The 17,278-nt window shown below is 38.8% G+C and overlaps 1 protein-coding gene across 1 annotated transcript in view; it reads left to right on the top strand.

The window, feature by feature from the left end:
- Nucleotides 1-319: 319 nt before the first annotated feature.
- Nucleotides 320-17,278, top strand: part of DYTN (dystrotelin) — a 72,470-nt gene continuing 55,511 nt past the window's right edge. The window contains exons 1-5 of the mRNA XM_037741498.1: nt 320-730; nt 8,310-8,384; nt 11,356-11,557; nt 13,342-13,427; nt 14,291-14,391. Coding sequence (XP_037597426.1) covers nt 688-730; nt 8,310-8,384; nt 11,356-11,557; nt 13,342-13,427; nt 14,291-14,391 — 507 coding nt within the window. The 5' untranslated portion in view covers nt 320-687. The remainder of the gene's footprint in view (nt 731-8,309; nt 8,385-11,355; nt 11,558-13,341; nt 13,428-14,290; nt 14,392-17,278) is intronic.

Genomic DNA, 17,278 nt, shown 5'->3' with positions numbered 1-17,278 from the left:
CAGCCAAACTATATCAACTCCCTACCTTGTCAACAGCTTGAAGTTATTAATGGTAAAGTTGTAATACATTTGGTTCATGGGACATCATCTTTTAAAAATCCTATTTGGATTAGAATAAGTTCATTTTTAGTCTTAACTATAGAAATAAGACATTTTCAGATTACTGTATACTTAAACTGTAAGAGGAAATGTACATTCGTAACAAATTATTATTATCCTTTCTAAGACCTGCATCATATTTAACACCTTTAAAAAATGTGTAACCACATCTCTGTGTTTATAAAAGAATTAATAAAATGATTTCAGTTCCACTCTTAGGTAACTCCTGAGTTAGTTTGGAAGGTGGCGGTTATGTGGGACATGGAGCCCTTCTGACTGCTCGCTGCTCTCTGTGGAATGCCCTGCTTTCAGTAGCACCCAGAAATTTTACCTGCCTCTTCACACATGAAACTGATATGAAAATGGCCCTTGGAAATAAGAGATGTGGGGGTAGCCTTAAATATTCAGGATCTTTATTATTAATGAATGCACTTCTGTAAGCCCTGAAAACACTGCATTCACAAATATTACTGTTTTGCATGCAATTGCTGGGCAGCCAGAACAAGAAATCAACTCTGCATAGGAATGCTACATCTGGAAACCTGATTTTACTCAGCTTCTGTCTTCCACTACTGCTGAGTCATTTATATGGAGGTTCGACTAGAATGCTTCTCCAGAGAAACTAAGAAAGGTAAGGACCTGGCGTGGAGGCAGATAGATGATATCTTCAGCTGTCCTGTTGACTGTTCGGGAGGCTGGACCCTTCTAAGCCTACCTGGGCTTAGCCATGTTTCATCTATTGATACAATTCTTCAAAGAAAGCCTTCAGAATCTTGGTCCCACGTGTTTAAAATTTCCATTGACTCTGCTCTTGTCTGTAGCTAATCTACGTGCAATGGTCTTGGCAGGCTTCCAGTGTAAAGCTAGCATAACTTTAATTTTTCAGTTAGAATTGTGTAAGGTCAATCAGTTGAGCTATCTATGGAGTTGGCTATTGTTTCTTCCATTAATTGTTTTTCCTCTTCAATTACAGCATTTACTTTTTTAAAAGAAAAAAGTTCATTTTTTTCCTTGGAAATTAATGTGGATAATCTGTTGCTATGGGCTTCATCTTCTACATTACCTCATCCCTTCTCAAAATGACTTATACCTCTGTAAACTACTGATTGCTTTTTTCTTTTAATTTTACTTTAATACTGGGATACATGTGTAGCATGTGCAGGTTTGTTACACAGGTAAACATGTGCCATGGTGGTTTGCTGCACCTATCAGCCCATCACCTGGGTGTTAAGCCCTGCATGCATTAGCTATTTATCCTGATGCTCTCCCTCTTCCTGCACCCCCAACAGGCCCCATTGTGTGTTGTTCCCCTCCCTGTGTCCATGTGTTCGCATTATTCAGCTCCCACTTATAAGTGAAAACATACAGTCTTTGTTTTATGTTCCCGCATTAGTTTGCTGAGGATAAGGGCTTCCAGCTCCACCCATGTCCCTGCAAAGAACATGATCTTGTTCTTTATACAGCTGCATAGTATTCATTGGTGTAAACTACTGATTTATTTGGGGCATTGTCCCCATAAACTTTTTGAAAAGCATCAATGATTTCACTATTCTTCTACCCACGCTTCACCATACATTTGATATTTGCTCTTGCTTCGATTTTAGTAGAATTAATGTTGCTCTAATGGCTATTTTCAAACTGATACCCTTCTTACTGCTTCAAACTAAATCCTTTCAGACATGCTTCAACATGTTAGTGTGAGTTTATTTCGGTACAAAAAAATTTTTGAAATCCTTGCCTAGTTTCTTCATAACATACATTTTCCACAAGCCCCTCATGTATGTGTGTTTGTGTGTTGTTTGAACAATAGTTGCAACATGAAACAATTAACAAAGGTAGCTAATTGACAACTCTTTTAAAAATAAACTATTAACAGAATCCTATGTATACATATACACATATGTGACGAATTGATAGCTTTCATCAGAAATTTAATATGTAGAATTATTTAGCATAGTGTCATTAAAAATTTAAGTATTGGGAGCTTCAAAGTTTGTTCTTAAAATTCAAGTAAATTGATATCGTCTTAAAGTAAGAATACAGTCCACTCTTAAAATTATAATGCCTCAAAGGCTCTAAGTCATCACAGTATTAGTTTCAGGAGCTGTTCTCAGTTTTCTGAGAAGCGTGGCCAGTATTGGGAGCCTCTACCTCTACGTTTCTCTGTTTTGTTTTGTTTTTTTCCTTCCAAGTTATTTCAGTCTTCCTGAACGCCTTGCAGTCACTTTCCACAGGTGACTGCAATGATTTGTTTGGTTGCCTTTTTGTTCCCCTGGCCTCATTACTCTGCTGCAAAACCTTCTGCTTAAAATACTGGTTCATTTCTACTTACAGGGATCGACTTGCCATCTGTCATTCCAGGAAATTTGTGAAATGGATCCAGATAAACAAGGTGAGCATTATTGTCAAGTTTCTGAGTATAGTTTGCAAACAGAAAAATTAGACACAGATGTTATATTTTCAGACCTCTGATTTGAAAAAGAGTAAACATTTGGCAATTTTCTGGCTGAAAAAGAAACTGTTATTTGATTAAAGTGGCCTTCTCTCGTTTCTAAACAGAAAGCCACCCTGTACTGAAGAGTATTTGGTCTATTGTCTCGAAAGCACCAAAAATAATCGAATGAAAATCTTGATGTCAACATAATTGCATTTTAATTGCTATTCAAAAATACAAAAACTATTATTTTAGCTTTATTTATACTCATAGTTTACTATTAAAATGACATGATTATATATATTTTAATGTCATGGGTAATTTAACAGTACCGTGTGGTTCCAAAGTTGGGAGAAAGGTCTCACAGCTGTTACCATATGAAAATTTGATAAATGGATATGAAGAAACTAGTTCCCTTTTCTTCTAACATCACTGAATGCCAAGTTAGACTGAAAACAGATCTGTGGCATTTCTATTGCTGGATCTATTTGCAGCTTTATTCCGCTAACCAGAATCTACATTGTTATCTTACTTGTTTGATACGAAATTGTGTATGATCCCTAGTTATTTATCTAAAACAACGTTATAAATGATTCCAATACCTTTGGGTTTTCCAAATATGGACTCTCATATTAACACGTTACACAAAACAGTAGAGAGTCCCATTCAGCTCACAATTTTCTTTTTCTGAAGCAGTGTGTCTCAAAATTAGCATGCATCAGAATCGCCCAAGTTTGTTAATATGCTGCTAAGTTTGTGATTCAGTGGGTCTGGAGAAGAGTCCGGAATGTGCGTTTCTAACAGGTTCCCAGGTGATCTGATGCTGCTCCCTCGGACCACACTCTGAGGACCACTGGCCTAAAGCATCAATTTTGGATCATCAAACTAGATGATGGACATTTGAAAGAATTGTATTACATCCACCTTAGTATCAGTGGAAAATAAATATATTGCTGTAGCTAAGCAAAACCAAGAATCCTGATCAAAAGATATTTTTCAATCATATTGCTTCCATGAACAAGAACACATGTAGCTTCTGTTACTATTTCTTTAAGCTTCTGAAACTACATTGTTCGTAGCTTTGGGCATGATACATTTGGTAATTTCTTCTTCTCTTGATTTTTTTTTTTTCGTCATCAGAAAAAAAGTGTAAAAGTTAGCCTTGAGGAAATGGGTCTGGTGTTGGATCACCTGGGCTGCTCATTCATTTTCCACATTGCACTGTATCACAGCTTGCCATGTTATGCTGTATAGCTTCATCAGATGACGCTGCAAAGCAGAACTTGACAGGAGAGTGATGGCCAGATGGTAGAGCAGCTACAGAGTCACTCCTCCACCAACAGCAGCATCTGGGAACTTGCAGAGGCCCCTTGTTTGCTGATTCTCTGTATCTGCTTGGTGAATCTGAGAGGAACCAGGGCACAAACACTGGCCAATTTCCAGAGGAAAGAAATGTTGGGCATTACACTGTTGCAAATTATTTCCACCCTACTATACCTTCTCTCAATTTGTTTCCTTTCTCCAGACATAGGACAGAGGTGTTTCTGACATCTCCCATTCTCTAACATTGGCGTCTTGTCTGAAAACTGAACATTTTTAAATCAAATCATGATCATATGCTGATTGTTGATCAGTATACATTCAGAGAGAGGCCTGTAGCATGCCCATACTCCTTCGGGAAGGCTCTGTCCTGGTTCAGCGCCATAACCCCCTCTGTGGCTCCACACAGTGCTTAGTACTCAGTATCTTATGTGTAACAGCTAGGACTTTACCCCACAACACTCAAGGGCAAGAAACATCATTTCGCATATCAAAATCAAGTCACCGTACCTTGATACGAAATTTAGGCTGAGTTAAGTTTGGGAGGGAACCATCCCTGGGAGACAAACAGAAAGCTCTAAGGCTGCTACCTTGAACCTCTGGTCAAGCCCCAGACTGAAGTCCACTGTGACCACCACTTGTGATGCTCTCTGCTTCTGGCTTTGGGTTCCACTTGAAGACATGGGACTCCATGTCAAGACTGGACACCGAAGTCCTTGTCACACCTGTGGCTGATCTCCCTGGCTATACCATGCAGCCATTCCTCCACTCAGGGGTCTGCTAGGAAGGGCAGCCCTGGAAACACCTCCCAGTAAGACATCTCCCAACTTCCCATCCAGGCATCTGCCTCTTCCCACCTCCAGGAAAATTCCAGATTAATTCTTTCATGGGCCTGTCCATACTTTCATAAAAAGGCCTGAGTTGAGTTGATTTCAACAGTGACCCTTAAACACAAAGACACTGTGAGATCTCCCAAAGGAGTTAGAACAGCTTAGACTTACAGGATGGACACAGGCACATCGCCTTTCCATTCTTTAAATTCTCCCCTTGCTGCAAGAACAAGACAAAACTGAATGTCACCAGCAAATTGTCTTGCCACATACATTTGAATCAAAGAAATACACCAAGCAGTTCCTGGTTTCATTTTTGCCCAGGGCCTGTTTCAAGGCTGGAGACCTGGCTGTGTTTCTAGTCGCAAAACTCCCCAGCACAGCCTAACTCCTCATTGCCTGAGTTTTATGTGGATCAGCTGGCATTACATTTGAACGTTGCTTCATTTTCCTCAAGTCTTCTTCCTCTGGGCCTCATAAACACAAGTAAGTCTTGTCCTCAGAGCTTGCTTGTGTGTGAAATCCTTGCCTCAGAATGAGCGGTTCTGGGTGTAAACTCTATTTAATTGGAATTTTTTATCACGGGAAATACTGGAGATGCACTATGGCTTGAAAGTTCTTTTCCAAAGTTTGTGACTGGTTTCCTCTTTCACTCTTCACTGTAACCAGTCCAAATCTTCACCATTCCTCAAGTTTTCTACTCCACCACCTCCTCCTAACTCTAAGTGCCTGAACATGCCCTCAACTTTACAAAGAAAACAGAAGCTCTCAGCCCATTTCCCCAGCCCTATCATCATCTCCTTTTATGCTTCCTCTCAGGGAATAAGAGATGGCTTCTTAACAAAGCTAATTCCTTCACCCGTACATTTTCCTCCCTCTCTCTACCGCAGCGATGGGAGCAGTTGGCCATATTTCAGTGATTGTGGCAGAAAACTTAGCTCAAAAAGGCTGTGTTACCTTATAAAATTAATAACCCAATCAAGAGATCTACTGTACAGCATGGTGACTATGGTTAATAACAATGTAGTATATTTTGAAAATTGCTAAGAGAATAGATTTTAAGTATTCTTACTACCAAAAATAAATATGTGAGATAATGTATATGTTAATTAGTTCAATGTAGCCATTCCATAAGTCATATATATATATATATATATATATTTTTTTTTTTTTTTTTTTTTTTTTGAGACGGAGTTTCGCTCTTGTTACCCAGGCTGGAGTGCAATGGCGCGATCTCGGCTCACCGCAACCTCCGCCTCCTGGGTTCAGGCAATTCTCCTGCCTCAGCCTCCTGAGTAGTTGGGATTACAGGCACACGCCACCATGCCCAGCTAATTTTTGTATTTTTAGTGGAGACGGGGTTTCACCATGTTGACCAGGATGGTCTCGATCTCTTGACCTCGTGATCCCCCTGCCTCGGCCTCCCAAAGTGTTATATATATTTTAAAGCATGTTGTACACAATAAATATATGCAATATTTGTCAATTAAAACAAATGAAAATAAATCAAATAGCCCTAGGCAGGACTAGCTTTCCTGGGCTGAGACATTGTCACCAGGAAGTGATTTCTCTCCATCTCCAAGTTTATCTCTGCTCACCCTTGTGTGCTGATTTCATTCTCAAGCTACACAACTTGACAAGAGAGTGATTGCTGCTCCAATCTACAATTCCAAATTCAAGTCCAGAAAAAAAAAGTCTGCTTCCCTGATAACTTGAACCAAGAGTCCTTGAATCCAGTTTCTTTGGCCCATTACTTGCCTGATTTTGGTATGTGCCCACCTCTGGTGAGTGTGATGGTGCTCTCACTGATGGGCTGGGCCTGGACCACTTGCCTACATGGAAGTGAGAGAGTTGCAGTTGACACTACTGGAATTTCATGTACTCAGATTAGGGGAGGTGGTTCACCTGAAGAAAGAAAAATGGTTGCTGGGTGGACTCTGGAATCTTTCCTGCCTTTGAAAACCAACTTTGATTTTATGTGTTGTTCTAGCTGTGGCTCTCTTGTCTTCCCTTCACATTAAAGATCTTGAAAAAGTTGCCTGGTTTTATGTTTCTCCTTACCTTATACTCAGTGCTCACTCCTCTGCAATTTGATTTTGACCCCCCATGACCCCACTGAAACTGCTGTCACAAAGACCTCCAATAATCAAACTAGTCATAAAAAGCAGAAGCAATAAATTCCCTTTATATCCATAGTTTTCAAACTTTCCTTTGCATCAGATTTACCCCTGGGCCTGCTAAGACTCAGGTTGCCCCCTAGATTCTCACCCCTAGATCCTAGCATCGAAGACTTCTTAGAGTTTTGTTAGAAATGGTTTTTCTCCCAAGTTCCCAGGCGATGTTGCTGCTACTGCTGGTCCAGGAGCCATACTTTCAGGTCCACTAGCTTATACCAATAATAATAGGTTAGAAGAGGTCATTTTAACTGTCTAAAACAAACTAAGCTATTAATGTGTATGATCTTATATAGCTTTATTGAATAGTATTAAAGGTAATATGACTAAATGGGGAGATCTACTCTGTAGTTTTTGTTTTTTCTAGATATGAAGATTGATCATTTCAGTCTTAAGCAATGAAAACCTCTGTTGTAATGTTGTTACAGTCTCTTAAATTAAAAAAAAATCAAATTTGGAGGATCAATGGAAAAAATTTAAAATCATGGATCCTTAAGGGAAGTAAGATAATTTAGGAAATATATTGCCTACATTTTCTTATTTAAAATGTGCAAATACTCCTTGAGGAATGTATTATAATTCCCATTTATCTTGATGAAGAAGCTGAAGATGAAAAGTAACTAATTTTAAGGAAAAAGGAATAAAACGAAGTATGGCTGGCTCCAGAGTGCGCGCCTCTCCTCCGCACCGTGAAATGGGCAAACACACACTCAGTGCCTAGAAGGGCTCAGGAATGCCCACTATTGTTGTCATGCTATTGGTGGTGGTATTCTCAAAAGAAGGTATATATTAATAATTATTTTTCTGATTATAAAAATAACATATACTTTTTATAGAAAACTTAGATAATATTGAGTAGAGAGAAAATAACCATGAACACTAATAATTAAAGCACCCAAAGATATTCTCTGTTAACAATTTGGTAGATGGTACTAGAAGTTAAGCTTCACGAGAGTGGCCATCTTCATCTGTTTAGTTGATTGCTATATTTCAAGGGGCCTAGAATCATGCCAGGGCCATACAGTAAGGACTCAAAAAATATTGGCTAAATGTAAGAGTAGATGGATAGCTTTGGGGTCTTTTTCATTTATGCATAAATAAATGTGTCCACATCTAACTAGAATGTATTTGCAAACTTGAATTTATATTCTACATAGTTTTTTAAAAATCCTGTTTATTTCAAAGGCCATTGACATTTTATATAAAAAGTTGACAGATGGAGTATTCCCCACTTTTTGGTGGACTGAGAAGGTGAACTTGGTTCACCTGTAGCCCTAGAATAATCTAAGCCTATTATTATTTATTTACAGAAAGAAAAAAGGAACTCTAAACCTTAATTTCTCACCTGCAAAATAAAGTAAGGTTACATGATCCCTAGGATTTCCTTCCAGGATGTGGGATTTATATAATGAGAGAGTAATTTATTCATAATATTTTATGTTTTCTTTACAGATGCTCTTAATAGTATTGAGAATTCCATTTATAGAACAGCCTTCAAATTACGATCAGTGCAAACTCTGTGCCAGTGTAAGTATAGGCTCTCCTGAAATATTTGAAATAATCTGAGCTTGATGTGTGATGTAAAATTCATAGAGAAAACAAACACTCCTCCATGCAGCTGACTGCTGGATTCCGGAAGTCTGGACTTGTGCATTTAGCTCATTCGTGACAGAGAAGATGGAGGGATGGAAAGACATCATGTGCATTCAAACCATGTGTAGTTTTCTGATGAGCGATAGAAAATAATTGTGTTTTTTTAATTTTTAAAATATTTTTTCTACTTGGTTTCTTCTAGAAAATGTTTTTGGTTTTCTTTTCGGGATACCAATATGGATACAAAATAAAATTACAAAAAAAAGTAGTTTCAAATCTGTACCCATAGATTTAAGTTAAAAATATAAAATTTCATCTACCACCTAAGATTTGTGTTTTCAAGTTGTACCTGTAATCTACATACGAACATGCAAAAGTAGGTGCAAATGAATAAAGAACCCATGGATCATGAATTTTAAAACAATCTCAAGAATTCCCTGAGAACTGTTCCTTTTGCATTAAATTTATGTCTGATTGAATGTATGGTTTTCTTTTCTTTTCTCATACTGTTATCTAGGCAAAATATGGTAAAAACATTTATTCTGTGAAAAATTTCCAAGGTGAAATAAACTGGGTCCAAGCTATGAAAAACACCAGGCATTCAGCATATCTAAAGTTATTGATTTCTCATTGCACTAAAGAAAAATCACTTCATGTAAAATGATTTCTGGAATTTATCATATCAGATCTAAAAGAAGTTATGTTATATATATGACATTTCTACTGAAGGCTGACATTTTAAATATTTTTCCCTCTGCCTAAAAAGTTATACAGGGCAGTGTTTTTCAAATTCGGTTTCACAAAATATATGTGGATGTAGGGTAGAGCACAAAGGAATTAGCCAGGTCGGAAGAGGAGGTTCAGGCAAGGCAGGAAGATTCAAAGACCATATCCTCAACAGGAACAACTCCATCCTTCTCTATTTCCCATACTGTGTTTCCTTGTGTGTGTGTGTGTGAGTTAGGGTCTCACTTTGTCACCCAGGCTGGAGTGCAGTGGTGGGATCTCAGCTCACTACAACATCTGCCTCCCAGGCTGAAACCATCCTGCCACCTCAACCGTCCTAGTAGCTAGGACCACAGGTACAAGCCACCACACCCTGCCAATTTTTGTATTTTTAGTAGAGACAGGGTTTCGCCACGTTGCCGAGGCTGGTCTTGAACTCCTGAGCTCAACCGATCCCCCCACTTTGGCCTCCCAAAGTGACAGGATTACAGTTGTCAGCCACCACACCCAGCCTCATACCATGTTTCTGTATCAGGTTGCTTTGAAAAATAAATTTTTGGTTTTAAAAACAATTTTATGTAGCTTACTTCTCTAGATAAACTCATGTATAAGTATTGTATTATTTATTATTCCAGAAACAAATGAAAGGCTAAAAATTTACTCCCAATGACGCTATTTTCCTGGAGAATTTCTCCCATTAAAGAAAGTTAACAGCAATTTTTCACATGTCCCCATCATGAATGCCCAAGTATGTACCAGAGTGTAATTTAAGGATGCACATTTTTGAACTTTTTGTTATCTCTGGCATCAGGAACAGTGAATATAAATAATACTCCTGGGAAACATTAACAATACACAAAATCCATGGTTGAAAAATGTTGCCGAGAAAAGATAACCAAACAAAAATTAAAAACAGAAAAGTCCCAAACACCGAGATAAAGCATAACAAGCTCCAAATAGCAAGATCTGGAACACATCGCTGTACAAATCATGCGGTGAGATTAATGGACACCACTATTATCTGGTTTGGTGTAATATAGACTCTCAGCAGGAGATGAAATCGGCCTGTGTTCAGAATGCGTGGCCGAGGTGACAGGTTTTAATGATAAAAGAGTTTACAACCTTCACCACCTGCAGCCAGGTTCTTATTTAAGTCACATCCCTGAAACTTGCTCCTCTGTTCCTTAGACTCTCCCCTTAAAAGCAATATCAGAGAACAAATAAAAATTTTTATTATACTTGCTAGATTTCTTATCTGAGGTTGATTTATGAAGTATTGAGAAACCCAGGGTTTTATGGTTTCACAGGCTGAAGAGTTCTAAATGCCAGGAGCTCTTGGCGCTCTTGACATCCTCACCTTTCAGATGGTGCAAGTGGCTGTTTATTAATTTTGTCTGTCATCCTCTCTCTGCAAGAAGCTATGGGGTTAGCTCTATTACATTCTTGTTTCTATTCATTGCCTTGTAAAAATTTTAGGAGAAGGTGGTTAAAAAATATTCAGTATAAGAAATAAAGCATTATTTTTTGTAAGCAGCTCTAGTTTTATTAAGTGTCCTCTCTAGATAGTAATACTGATGGGACCAAGCTTTTAAAAATTGATATTACTGAGTTGCTGAATTCTCAATCTCTTTAGCCTAAAGATCTTTATGGAAGAGTAACTGCTCTTTTACAAAGATCACTGTTTTTTATTTAACTATGGCAATTGCTTTTTAACACACCATATTGCCTCTGAAGCTGGGCTGCAGACAAGAAAAACTATATTTGAACATGAAAGGTAAATTTATTCAATCCACTTAATGAAGAGTATAAAAATGTTTCCCCCAACTTTTCACCACAGTGTCATAACTTTCTTGGAAAGCTTATTTTTCGTTTCTCACTTCCTTTTTTAACTTCTTTCTATAAAACAACACCCTAGAAACTGTACTGGCAATAATGTTATAACTATGCTTTACTAACAGATGCACTTTTCCAAAATCAAATGAATCGCTAGAATAGCAACGCCTGAATTATACACAAGGGATACATGTCCAAATAATGGTCATATTTCATTCCCTGTAAAAGAAAATAACTACTATAAAAAGGCAGTCTTAATTATAAAACACTAAATGACATTTGCTTCATTTGAAGCCTTTTGTTCCCATCAGAAAATAAGGCTCAATTCTTCATTTGCTTCCTACAGTGGACCTGATTGACAGCTCCCTGATTCAGCAGGTCCTACTGTGTCCAAGTTTCTGGGAAGCTTGCAAGTGTTCCCTCTCTGTGCAGCAGCTTTCACAGGCACTCCAAGAGCTGTTTCAGAAAGCCAGGGAGGAAAATCCCGGACAGGTACATCCCAGAGCTTCGGAACTCACTCTGAGCCTTCTCACGACAATGTACAACAGGTGAGTGTGTGGACGTCACGATGTGACCTCAAAGGCAATGTTAGTGGCCAGTGGTCATTTACCATTTGGTGCTGTCTAACATTTGCTTGAGGTTTGGTATATAAGAAGCCTTTGTTCATTTCTCACAAATTTATTCCTCAGGAGTGGAACACAGAAGTAAATGCCTATTTAGTTTTATGAATATAAATGACCCACGGATAGCAAAAAGAGGAGGGAAATGCCACATCATTCTTTCCTTTATACAAATTCATTCCTACTCTAGAGAAGCATACGAACCTCTTGCTAGGGTGTTTATAATTCTATATATATAGGTGAAAAATGACACTTCTCTTGTTAATGCTAGCTTCTTTGCTCATTTCTTTGTAAATGACTATCAATTTTTTTTTTCTTTCTTTCTTTCCTTTTTTTTAGCTAGAATAAGGTTGAAAATTCTGTGCATGGATGGGTAACCTATAAACCAGTTTAGACTATGTCAAAGGACCAATTGCATATGCTCTCAAGCCAATAGTTCTGCTGGTATGTGGTAGGGGTGTGTGTGTTTTTTAAACTGTAAGGTTTCAACTCCTCTGCCCCCTCCTCAATTTGGTTGACCTTACCTCTCCTCAACTCAGTAGACTTCTTCCTTTAGAATAAACTTTTCAAAAATCATAGTGAACTCAAAACATTTGGAAAAGTAGAGGAAAAAAGTAAAAAAAAAGAAATACATTATTACCCATCAGCCTGCCTCCCAGAGGCAAGCACCATTTTAACCACTGGGCAAATTCCTTGTGGTTATTTTCTTTTCCAGTTTTCTTTTTAATTTTTTTTAACTGCCCAAACAATATTTAAACCCATTCTCAAGTTATTTTTTCATTTCAGCTTCCTTAAACATTAAGCTTTTGACTGTCATTTCTTTTCTTTTTCTTTCTTTTCTTTTTTTTTTTTTTTTTTTTTTTTTTTTTTTTTTTTTTTTGTTGTTTTTTTTTTTGAGACGTTATCTTGCTCTGCTGCCAGGCTGGAGTGCAGTGGCTGTGATTTCGACTCACTGCAACCTCCGCCTCCTGGGTTCAAGCAATTCTCCTGCCTCAGCCCCCCGAGTAGCTGGGATTATAGGCACATGCATGCAACCAGACCTGTGAATTTTTGTGTTTTTATTAGAGACAGGGGTTTCACTATGTTGGCCAGGATGGTCTCGATCTCTTGACCTCAAGTGATCTGCCCTCCTCAGCTTCCCAAAGTGCTGAGATTTCAGGCATGAGCTACCACGTCCAACCTGATTGTCATTTCTATTATCTGTGCCTGTCTCCAACAATCTTCCTGCCTTCAATAAATTGTTTAGTAGGTTTGTAAACTGGACAGCAAGTGGGCAAGGATGATTAGGCTCTGAGAGCCTGTGAACTAGATTTTTCTTTTGCATAAATATTTGCTCCTTTGCTGCCTTTTGGTCCTCCCTTGTCTCTGTTGCTTGGTTTCTAGGCAACTGAGGCCTGAGGAAGTGATGCTACCTGCTCCATGAAGACAGGGTATACCCTTACATCCCTGGTGCCTGGTACAGGGCTTAGCACAGAGGAGGCATCGAATAGAAATTTTGGAAGGACTGCATGAACAAATAAATGACTGGTGAAATAAGTTAATTCAGTGCTCTGTTCTGCTAAATTCTAGGTGTAGGATAAGAGGCCATGAAAAGCTACGACTTATAACACCATATCAGCAATGCCTATTAATAGTTATGGTTTAGATAATCCATGACACCAAAGGTAACGCTGACCTTTTCATTCTTGTCTCTGTATTTTGTCACTGTGCAGCACAGAAACAGGTTTTCTCCAGCTTATGCCTGTGGCCGCTGCCCTGATAACCCTCTCAGGAGACAGCCCTCTTACAAAATACCGAGGTAACACGCAGAGGACTATGCATGTCCTAAAGTGCAGTGAGCCCCAAATCCCCAACCTGTTATCCTATATCCCTGTCACAAGGCCTTCTTCTTCAGCATGTACTCAGCATGACTCGTGTGTTTATTGAAGAAAAATATTTAAGATTTGAAGAATTTGGAATTTTTTTTTTTTTTTTTTTTTTTTTTTTTTTCGGGGTTTTTTTTTTTTTTTCCTTTTTGGTTTGTATTGGGGTGTTTCCGGCTCACCGCAACCTCCGCCTCCTGGCTTCAGGCAATTCTCCTGCCTCAGCCTCCTGAGTAGCTGGGATTACAGGCACGCACCACCATGCCCAGCTCATTTTTTGTATTTTTAGTAGAGACGGGGTTTCACCATGTTGACCAGGATGGTCTCGATCTCTTGACCTCGTGATCCACCCGCCTCGGCCTCCCAAAGTGCTGGGATTACAGGCTTGAGCCACCGTGCCCGGCCCTGGAATTTTTTAAAAATTTACACTTCCTAATTGTTTCTTGGTTGTTCTTGATATTTATTTGTTTAGGGATTATCCAGACACCCGTAATTATTATGGGTTTGAAGACTGGGAGGATCCTCACATTTCCTTTTACTAACCTCATGATCTTCATCATAGATGCACTAAATGATCAAGGGGTTGAAATGTGAATGGATTTTCATTAGTTATCAAATTATGGTTATTATAAAAAACATAGTTTGGAAGGCCTTCAAAATAGCGAGCCAATAATCAAGAGTGTAACTTTCCCTTCTCTTTCCCTTCGTAGCCACAAAGAGACTGTTACTTCAAAGCAAGTAGTCTTCAAAGATACATTCGAAGTATTCAATTTAAAGATTTTTCCTTCTACATGTCTAGCTCTTTTTCAGCTCTATGCAGAAAATAGCAGGGGAGGTTATGATTCTGGGACACGCATGACTCGAAGGGTTTTGAGAAAACTACTAGCAGATCTACAGCAGGTAAATCTCTAATACTTAAGAACTGTACTTTTGTTTCAGTTAATTAGCCACATTTATTATTAAAGAATCTGATGTCTCCAGTGTCAATTTTACCTTTATATCGATCTCCATGCAAGCTCCCTCCTCCATAGCCACTGCTGTTACTTGAGTATAACTTAACTTATGCTCATCAGGTTGTAGTAGAAGGTTATGAGCTATACTCACACTCATGAAGCTAAAGTTAATGGCACCTATAGATAAGAATTATTTGCATTGCTGTAAGTTTGCTACCTGTTAACCCTACTCTCTATGGAGTTGTAAAATAGCCTAGCAAAGACTGATGTATTTCTCTATAGGTACAGATAATTACCACTGAAAACATATCCAGAGGTCTCTTTTGCTTATTCCAAAGTGCATAATTTTTCCTTACACTCCTTATACCTTTTTCACTCCTACATATTAAAATACCGTGCCTGACATGCACCGAGTTTTCCATGCCTGACTTCTGCATTTCCATCTATCTACAAGGCCGTTGCCTATCCTTTCACTCGACAAACACTACTCATCTTTCAGTATTACTCAGTCATTTGTCACCTCCTTGCTCAAAGCTTCTTTGGCTTCCTATGCATAACTTTGGTGCAGCACTTGTCAAATTGCAGCAGATGCTTCCCCACTGGACTATTTCATCTTTATGTGTCCAGTGCCTTGAACAGTGCCTGATACTAAAAGACCTCCAAAAAATATTTAAAGAATTCATAGATGGAGTGCCATGCTGAGTATTCAAATCATTTCCTCTGCTTTAAGAACACGTTAATTTGATTTTGCTTTTATTCTTACTAGGCAAGGGAATTTAACCTCCTTAAAGTTTTTTTTAACGTTAAAATGACATGAATTGATGTCACAAAGCAAGAACTTCTGCAAATGGATTAAATAGGCTCTGGATTGTCTTGCATGTAGGTGCTGTTGTCCTATTGTACCCTTACCCTCATTTTGAAGGATGTCTCCATTCTTCCAGCTCCTACAAAATCCCCAAGTAGATGTTTTGTACTGTAAAGACCTAGGAACTTTCTGTCATTTTTCTCCTGGGTCTGGACCAAGGATTCTGAACTGAGGATAGTCATGATGGGAGTGGGGAGGGATAAGGAGAAAGATAATAAAAATCTCTAGGACAGGGAGCATTCTGCCCCTACCCGCAGCCCAGGTATTAGTGTGCTCCTGAGAAGGTCTTAGGAAGGCAGAGGTTTGCACAGGAATTATCATCCCATTGACTGCTATTATGAACTCAGAAATGGATTCCCAGAGAAAATTCCAGGCCTCACCACATGATTCAAATCCTCCCCTAAGCATCGTAATTATCATTTCAAGTGGTATCTGCCTGTGCGGTATGCCATCTAGCCATGTTTAACGCTTCCTAGAACACCTGCAAGAAATTAGTCACTTGGGCCATTCATCTGCAAAATTTTTATACACACCCTTACAGGCAAAAACGTAGGTTGAAACCCACTACAGAAGTGAATTTTCTTTGTACTAGGTTAGAATCACAGAGCTGGTGAGAGTCATTCTACATTATCCACCCATCTTATTTTACAAATGAAGTAAAACTCCTTTCCCAGGGCTCAAGGACATCAGAGGAGGGTGAATGTTGAATCAGCAACACAGTCTAAATAAGTGGTTCAGTTAATTCATCAGCACTCACAGCCAAACGATGGGTAATGAGTTATGTTTTCAGACAAAGGCTATATAACATAGGAAGTAGTTACTTACATTTGACTGGTGACAGGATTATCAATTTAAAGTACAAGCCATCTTGTCACTATTACGCAAATGTTTGTTGACTTCTGCCTGGCTAATTGTCAGCAAAGAGGTTCTGAGTGCCACTTTCCTGATTAGAAGAACATTTATTCGAGTTGATGGACTCAGCAGGAGGGTCTCTGAGATTACTTCTGAGCTTACAGGCAATGCCTGCTGACAGCCTGTGCTGTAGAAGACATCAGATGTGAAATTAGGACTCGTGACCAAATGGGAATAAATGGAGGTGACAGGTACATGTATCTGTGCATATAGATGGTGTCAGAGCCAAGTCCCTGGCCATCTTGGCAGTCACAAAAGGTTCTTAGAGCCTTAATTGAACGCCTTATGGTGACTGTAGTAGAAAGGTGGAAACCACTGAGTGCGGTGGCACAGATTGAGCCGTTGGAATATATGTAAGGTTCGCTGTGACAAAGCTTTATGAAAACTCCTCAAGAAAGAGTAAGAGTCCTGGAGTGAGACCCCAATTCTGCTGCTAAATTGCTTTTTTGACCTGGAGCAAAATATCAAATCTCAATTACTCCTTGCTTTACTTATTTTTGAAAAATATTTAATTGATAATCAGGAACTGTGTGTATTCAAGGTATACAACTTGATGTTTTGAGATACATATACACTATGTAATGACTACCACAGTCAAATGAATTAATCCATCTGTCACCACCATCATTACCATCTTGTGGGATGGGAGGTTTGAGGACACTTCAAATCTGCTCTTGTATCTATTTTCAAGTAAACAATACTGGAAAATGTGAAAAAGAAATTTTTTTTTTTGAGATGGAGTTTTGCTCTTGTCACCTAGGTTGGAGTGAAGTTGCACAAACTTGGCTCACTGCAACCTCCACCTCCCAGGTTCAAGCAGTTCTCCTGCCTCGGCCTCCTGAGTACCTGGGATTACAGGCACCTGGCACCACGCCTGGCTAGTTTTTGTATATTTAGTAGAGATGGGGTTTCACCAGTACTATTCCTAGTTGCCATGCTGTAATTACATCCCCAGAATTTATTCATCTTTTTTTTTTTTTTTTTGAGATGGAGCCTGGCTCTACAGCCAGGCTGGAGTGCAGTGGTGTAATCTCGGCTCACTGCAACCTCCGCCTCC

Source organism: Cebus imitator, unplaced genomic scaffold (genome assembly GCF_001604975.1).
Source record: "Cebus imitator isolate Cc_AM_T3 unplaced genomic scaffold, Cebus_imitator-1.0 Scaffold101, whole genome shotgun sequence".
Lineage (NCBI taxonomy): Eukaryota > Metazoa > Chordata > Mammalia > Primates > Cebidae > Cebus > Cebus imitator.
This window is presented reverse-complemented; position numbering and strand designations above follow the sequence as displayed.